Source organism: Microtus ochrogaster, unplaced genomic scaffold (assembly GCF_000317375.1).
Source record: "Microtus ochrogaster isolate Prairie Vole_2 unplaced genomic scaffold, MicOch1.0 UNK99, whole genome shotgun sequence".
Lineage (NCBI taxonomy): Eukaryota > Metazoa > Chordata > Mammalia > Rodentia > Cricetidae > Microtus > Microtus ochrogaster.
In genome coordinates, this window is record NW_004949197.1 from 1,059,635 (window position 1) to 1,067,919 (window position 8,285).

The window sequence follows — 8,285 nt, forward strand, 5'->3', positions numbered from 1 at the left end:
CCACAGAGAAACCCTGTCTCAAAAAAACCAAAAAAAAAAAAAAAGCTATTTATAAAAAAAAATTAAAAAGCTGGGCGGTGGTGGCACACGCCTTTAATCCCAGCACTCAGGAGGCAGAGACAGGCGGATCTCTGTGAGCTCGAGGCCAGCCTGGTCTACAAGAGCTAGTCTTAGGACAGGCTCCGTTGCTACAGAGAAACCCTGTCTCGAAAAAACCAAAAATAAAACAAAATAAAAAATAAAAAAGCTATTTATTAGAAAGTTATTAGGTTTTTTTTTTAGAATTTCATAGTATGTTTTGATCATATCCATGCCTCTCCTAACTCCTCTCAGATCCATCTGTCCTTTCCTGCCCAACTTCGTGTCTTTTCCTTCTTCCCCGTCTTCTTCCACCCATCAAATCCAACTTGTACTCTTTGTATGTTTTTGCATGTGCAGCAGCCCTCCACTAGAGTGTGGTCAATTTACTAGGGGTTACACTCCCAGCAGCTACCAATTGCCAAGAGCTCCTCTGCTATGGGTATGACTTTGTGCCCACCTCTTCTCACCACGTAGGAATTATGTCTGGTTGAATTTGCACAGATCTTGTGTGTGTCGTCACAACTGCTGTGAGTTCGTACGTGCAGCTCTCCCTGTGTGTGTTGTCACAACTGCTATGAGTTCATACGTGCAGCTCTCCCTGTGCATGTCGTCACAACAGCTGTGAATTTGCGCATGTAGCTCTCCTTGTGTGCGTGTCGTCACAACCACTGTGAGTCCGTGCGTGCAGCTCTCCTTGAGTGTCCTGAATATGCGGTTTTCTCGGGATCATTGCCTCTGGTTCTTACATCCCTTTGCCCCTTCCTCTGTAAGATTCCTGAACCTTGCGGGCAGGAGTAAGATACAGATGTCTCATTTAAGTCTGGGCATTTTGAAGTCTTATTTTCTGTACTTTGATCAGTTATTGGGTCTCTGTATTTATCACCGTCTATGAAAAATGGAAGCTCTTCTGATGAGGGCTGAGAGACGCATTAATCTGTGGGTGAATTGATGGCTCACGAGGGGCCATTTTAACACTAAGTCTGTTTATCAGCATAGTGGTAGGGTCTCCCCTAGGACCTGTGACCCGTGACCTGATAGCGGTGCCAGGTAAGGGTTTTAATCCAAGCAGAAGATAGGAGTTATCCCATGACGTTTGTGCCAGTGTTGCTCCATGGGCTGGTCTTGCCAGGCCAGTCACCAGCATGGTTCGCAGGACTTGTTACTAGGGAAGATTGGTGGTTAGATTATTTCTCAGATAAGACAGCACTTTATGACCATGAAGAAGGGCCAATAGCGGTGAAGTTTCTAGATCAGCACTAGCTCAATCTTTCCATGTTCTATGACTCAAGTGTGTGTTTTCAGCAACAGAGACTTATTGTCAAGTTAGAATTTCCAGATACATATGGCCTACTGACTCTAAATCAAGGTGTCGTGACCTTTTGTAGTGTCTCATTTCCTTGAGAATGTTTGCATGTTATACAGAAATGTTACATGGAAAAACGAACTCCATACATTTATAGACAAACTTATTAAATTTTCTAAAAATTTAATTATTGGGGCTGGAGAGATGGCTCAGAGGTTTAGAGCACTGATTCCTCTTCCAAGAGGTCCTGAGTTCAATTCCCAGCCATCTGTAATGAGACCTGGCGCCCCCTTCTGGCATGCGGGCATACATGGAAGGAATGCTGTACACATAACAAATAAAAAAAATTAATTATTTTATGTGTTATGGGTATTTTGCCTTTGTGAATGTCTGTGTACCACTTATGTCCCGTGGAGGCTAGAAGAAGCCATTGGACACCCTGGGGCTAGAATAACAGAGTTGTGAAGATCCATGCCGATGCTGGTGATTGAGCCCAGGTCCTCTGGAAGAGCCGCCTCTCCAGCTCCATTAAACAATTCTTTATGTTCAGGAGAGTTTTAGATTTCTTTTCTCCTTTGAAACAGTGCCTGGTGAAACCCAGGCGGGGACTATAAGCTTGTACAACCATGCTTGATTTCCCGACCAAAGTTTTAGTTCCACATTCTCCACTACTAAACTTCAAATAATACTCATGGTTTTCATTTCTTTCTTTCTTTTTTTTTCTTTTTCTTTTTTCTAGATAGGGTTTTGCTGTAGTTTTAGAGCCTGTCCTAGAACTAGCTCTTGTAGACCAGGCTGTCCTCGAACTCACAGAGATCTGCCTGCCTCTGCCTCCCGGGTGCTGGGATTAAAGGTGTGCGCCACCACCACTTGGCTGGTTTTCATTTCTTTAGCTGTTCTTCCAGAAAGTTTGACTGCTTATCTAACGTACCAAGTACAATTTTTCCTTTAAAATATATTATTTGTTATTATTGTGTGGGGCACGCATGTGCCATGGTGTGCATGTGGGGGTTATTGTCTCCTTCCATCTTTACATGGGCTCCAGAGATCAAACTCAGGTCATCGAGGTTTGCTTGGCAAACTCTTCACCTGCTGAGTCGTCAGTCCAAGATTTTTCTCGTGTTGCTATTATTATTATCTTATTTATTTTTGAGACAGTCTCATGGTATAGCCTTGACTAGCCTAGAAGTCCTACGTAGACCAGGCTAGCCTTAAACTAACAGCATTTCTCCTGCCTCTGCCTCCTGAGTGAGTTTCGTCATTCCTTCTTGAGACTCTTCCATCTAAAATGACTTTCTTCCTGACTGAATACATTTCTTAGAATCTAAAACCCAGACATATTGTCCCCTGCCCCCCAGAAATACTAAAGTTCACAGTGGTTGAAAATTACCTTAAGAACTCAAACCAGCAATCCTGGTTCTATTTGTTTTCTCTGGAATATTGCATTCCTTAGGTTTGGTCTAACTTTTAAAAACTTCCCATTGACAGGGACCAAGTGGTGGTATGGGCTTTAATCACAGCGTTTGGAATTGAACGCTGGGCAGAGGCAGGTGGACAAGTAAATCTGCACAGAGAGTCTCAGGATAGTCAGGGCCATATAAAGAGAGCCTGTCTCAAACACCACACACACACACACACACACACACACACACACACACACGCATGCACATACACATGCATACATGCACACATGCATACACCAGAAGCAAAAACAAGCACCAACAAAAAAAAAAAGAAAACCCCCCAAAAATCCAACCCCTCCAAACAAAACAAAACAACAATAAAAATAATCTGTTTTAGGGTTACTATTGCTGTGAAATACCATGAGCTTTGGGGAGAAAAGGTATTATTTGACTTATGTGTTTGTTTGTTTGTTTGTTTGTTTGTTTTTGTTTTTTGAGACAGGGTTTCTCTGCAGCTTTGGAGCCTGTCCTGGAACTCGCTTTGTAGACCAGGCTGGCCTCAAACTCACAAAGACACGCCTCTGTCTCCCGCGTGCTGGGATTAAAGGCGTGCGCCACCACTGTCCAGCTATTGGCTTATGTTTCAGTATCACTATTCAACACTGAAGGAAGTCAGGACAGGGACTCAAACAGAGCAGGATCCTAGAGACAATAACTGATGCAGAGGCCATGGAGGGATGCTGCTTACTGGCTTCTTCCCATGGCTTGCTTTGCGTGCTTTCTTATAGAAATCTGGACTACCAGCCAAGGGATGGCACCACCCCCAATGGGCTGTCCCTGCCCCATCAATCTCTAATTTAAAAAAATGCCTTAAAGCTGGAATTTACAGAGACATTTTCTCAGTTGGGGTTTCCGCCTTTCAGATAACCGTAGCTTGTGTCATGTTGACATAAAACTAGCCAGTACAAAAATCCCAAACCCAAACCCCTTTCTACTAATATATTTTATAATTAATATATATGTATATATATTTCCACACACATATATATTTCCATACACACACAAACACACATATATTTCCAGACATGGTAGTTCACAGTTGTAATCCCAGTGCTTGGGAGGTTGAAGGATCATTAGTTGCAGGTTGGCCTAGGCTATGGAAGGAGATCTTGTCTCAATTTTATTTTTCTTTTCTCTAGAATTTTTAGTTGTTTATTAGCAGGAAAATTGGCCAATGTAAGTCATTGTTACTTTTATCAGAAATCCAAAGTCTTGATTTACATTCTGTTCTCTTAGGACTCTGGGGTCTGGTTAACAATGCAGCCGTTTTCCCACCAATTTCCTACATCGAGTGGCTGAAACCCGAGGACTACATGTCTGTCTTTCAAGTGAACCTCGTTGGTTTGGCCCAGGTGACTCTGAGCATGCTTTTCCTGGTGAAGAAGGCTCAGGGCAGGATTGTCAATGTCTCCAGTGTTTTGGGAAGAGTTGCTTTTTTTGGAGGGTTCTACAGTTGCTCCAAGTATGGCGTTGAAGCATTTTCAGATATACTAAGGTAACCAGCTAACCAACTCTATTAATGATAAAATCAAAAGTCCCCAGAACGTGGCTGCTGCGCGCATTGTACTTTGTGCTCTCACAGACTCAGAGGCAACAGGAAGTTGACTGACTGCCACACTGAGTGAAGCCTGAGATAAAGACCTCAAAGTCTGCCCCACAGTGACACACTTCCAACAGAAGGTGTGGCCCAGATTAGAGGTGTGCCCTCCAGCCTCGAGATGGGGGTTAAAGGCTGTGTGGTTCATCCTCTTGCCTCCAGTAAGGCCACACTTTCTAATAGTGCCACTCTCTATGAGATTATGGGATTATAGATTATGGGGTCCAGTTACATTCAAACTATCACACACACACATACACACACCACAGAGAGAGAGAGAGAGAGAGACAGACAGACAGACAGACAGACAGACAGAGAGGAACTGAAATAGATGAATTCATTTTCATCTAAGTACTTTCATTTCAGGCGTGAGGTTCAAGATTTTGGGGTGAAGGTCAGTATAATTGAACCTGGGAGCTTCAAAACTAGAATGACAGACCCAGAGTTAACCATGGAGAGAAGCAAGAAAGCCTGGGAAGCAGCCCCTGAGCACGTCAGGGAATCCTATGGACAGCAGTTTTTTGACCACTGTAAGTTTGTGTGTGTGTGTGTGTGTAGGTCTGCATGTGTGTGGGTGTGTTTGCCTGTGTTTGCACATGTGGAGAGCAGAGGAGGAGAACTTTGGGTGTCATCACTCACCCCCACCTTAGTTTTTGAGACAAGGTCTCTGAGTGACTTTGGGGCCTGGCAGGCTAGGAAGTTCCAGCATCTATTGTCTCCATCCCACCAGTGCCGGAGTTACAGACATGGCCTGGCTTTCCCGTGGGTTCTGGGGCTTTGTCTGGTAAGTATGTTACCTGCAGTACCTCTAGCCCCAGAGTTTCTCTTTTGGTAGATATTATAGAGATAATGTGTGTGTTGTATAAGAAAAAGAAAGGAAGACGGGTGGCTTCTGTGGGCATTCTTTGCCATGCACCACATCCTAGGAGTACCGGGCATGGTTCTCTTTATATGAAATGCCCAGGCAAATCCATAGATTAGGTGTTGTCTTGGGTTGGGTGGATTGGAGAGAAGAGTGGCTTCAGGGTTATGTGTTTATGTGTGTGTGTGATTGTATGCATATTAATGTATGTATACATTATGTTTGAACTGGGTCTATATTATGTGTGTGTGTGTATGTGGGTGTATATATGTGTGTGTGGTGTCATGTGGTGATCAATCCCAGGGCCACGCATGTTCTAGGCAAGAACTCCACCATTGATCCACATCCCCATCCTACAGGGTTTAAGAATGCAGAAATATTATAAAACTCACATGTGATGGTCACACAACTCTAAACACACTAAAAACCCATGGTTTGTACACTTTAACTGGCTAGATTTTGTGATATATAAATAACTCAATTAAAACGCACACATTTACAGGTGAGGGCCAGCAATAGAGCTCAGCTGGTGATGGTGCTTGCAACATAAGCCTGAGGACCTGAGTTCAATTCTCAGAGCCGTATAAAGGCGTAGGACAGAATCAACCCACACAGCTGTCCTCTGACCCCGTGCATGTGATGTATCGTCTGCAGACATATATAAATATACACACGATAAATAAATAATCACATTTGCAGTTGAAAAGAAAATCTGCGTACATATGTTGAATCAGTCATAGAGCTGAGTTTTACAAATAAAATTTACTGCTGGGCCATGGTGGTGCACGCTTTAATCCCAGCACCTGGGAGGCAGAGGCAGGAGGATTTCTGTGAGTTTCAGGCCAGCATGCTCTACAGAGGGAGTTCCAGGACATCCAGGACTACACAGAGAAACCCTGTCTCAAAAATAAATAAATAAAATAAAATTTACTAAGGCTGGGTGTGTTGGTACACACCTTGAATCCCAGAACTTGGGCGGCAGATCTCTGTGAGTTTGAGGCCACTCTGGTCTACAGAGCAAGTTACAGGACAGCCACGACTACACAGAGAGACCCTGACTCAAATAAACAAGAAAATCCCCAAATGTAATTTCCTAGAATTAAATCAAAGCTAAGGGTTGGTCTTTATGTATGTGGCTAGGGATGACCATACCAGGAAGCAGAGTTCTGCTCTGGAATCCTGGTCCTTGCGAATGTAACTGGAGTTAAGACGTCCATTGAACACGCACAACAAACCCTCAAACGATCCAGAGGAGACTGCTGACCTCCTTCCTCTGTTACTTTAGTTTACAGAGTCACCAAACAAAACTTGATGATGAGCAACACCAACCTGAATGTTGTCACCGACTGCATGGAGCATGCGCTGACTTCTACGTATCCACGCACCAGATACTCTGCCGGCTGGGATGCCCAGTTTATCTTCATCCCTCTATCTTATTTGCCTACGTCACTGGCAGACTACATATTGACCAGATCTAGGCCCAAGCCAGCTCAGGCAGCCTGAAGGATTCCCATTCAGTGGCTCTTGGAACGCAGAAATTATTTCCATGTCAGGGTTGTTACTTCAAACCCAAGATGTCCGTGCAAATAAGCTTTCTTGTCTAAATCATTTTCCTGGCATTCTTTTCCTTTCCTCCCTGATGTGGGATTCCCTTTTGTATGCAGTGAATATGACTGGTTAATTAATAAAGAAAACTGGCTTGGCCTGATAGGGCAAAAGAATAGAGATAGGCAGGGAAAACTAAACTGAATGCTGGGAGAAAGAAGGGTGGAGTCAGAGAGAAGCCATGGAGCCACCGCTGGAGACAGATGCTGGAACTTTAGCCGGTAAGCCACAGCCACGTTGTGATACACAGATTAATAGAAATGGGTTAAATTAATATGTTAATAAGAGTTAGCCAATAAGAAGCTAGTTAGGCCAAGCAGCTATTTAACTAGTACGGTTTCTGTGTGATTATTTCGTGAGTCTGGGCAGCCAGGAAACAAACAAGTGGCTCCTCCTCCAACATCTCCCCACCCCCACACATACTGGGTCTCACTCTATAACCTTGGCTGGCCTCAAACTCATAGAGTTTGCCTGTCTCACTCTCATCAAGATGTTCACATTGCAGGTTATCCAATTTGCTGCTCCTTTAATCATTTTTTTCCTGAGAATATTTCCATAGTGTGCCATTCTTTCTCATCCTATTCAACATAGCCACATAAGAACAATTGAACCTACTTTTTCTTATATACTTATATATCCATGTGTGTGAGATGTGTGTGGGAGTGCAGGTGTCCCAAGACACAGAAAATAGGCGATTGTGAGCCTCCCTGTGTGGGTGTTGGGAACTGAACCTGGGTCCTTTGCAAGAGCAGCAACTGCTTTTAATAACTGAGCCATCACTCCAGTCCCTAACTGAGCCTCTTTGTTTGTTTGTTGTTGTTTTTTTGTTTGTTTTTTGAGACAGAGTTTCTCTGTAGCTTTGGAGCCTGTCCTGGAACTAGCTCTCAGACCAGGTTGGCCTCGAACTCTCAGAGATCCGCCTGCCTCTGCCTCCCGAGTGCTGGGATTAAAGGCGTGCACCACCACCACCTGGCTAAAACAGAGTATGTTTGTTTATTCTTCCCTCCCAACTTCATGTCTTCTTTTCTTTTTTTCCCATGAACCCCTGAGTCTAATTAGTGGTGTCTGTAGGTGCAAGGGTGTGAAGTCATCCACGGGAGCATGAACAACCTACTAGGGCCACATTCCTAAATAAAAATTACCTCTCCTCCAATAGCTGCTCAGCTAGGGGTGGGGTCTCATGAACCCCTCCCCCATGCATGCTGGAATTTGGATGGGCTTTATCTCGTGCAGGGAACCACAGCCTCTGAGAGTTAGTAAGTGCAATGGTTGTGCCATGTCCAGATGAAAACACTTCATAGCATCATTCTCGGCTCTTATGTCCTTTCTGCCCCCTCTCCTGCAATGTCCCCTGAGCCATGATGGCATCTTGTT

At 44.0% G+C, this 8,285-nt stretch overlaps 1 protein-coding gene across 1 annotated transcript in view; it reads left to right on the forward strand.

Annotated features, from left to right (window-relative positions):
* LOC101985698 (17-beta-hydroxysteroid dehydrogenase type 6) overlaps nt 1–6,914 on the forward strand; it is a 12,155-nt gene extending 5,241 nt beyond the window's left edge. The window contains exons 3-5 of the mRNA XM_005371219.2: nt 4,084–4,342; nt 4,811–4,974; nt 6,592–6,914. Of these exons, the coding sequence (XP_005371276.1) occupies nt 4,084–4,342; nt 4,811–4,974; nt 6,592–6,809 (641 nt within the window). The 3' untranslated portion in view covers nt 6,810–6,914. The remainder of the gene's footprint in view (nt 1–4,083; nt 4,343–4,810; nt 4,975–6,591) is intronic.
* Nucleotides 6,915–8,285: the final 1,371 nt, after the last annotated feature.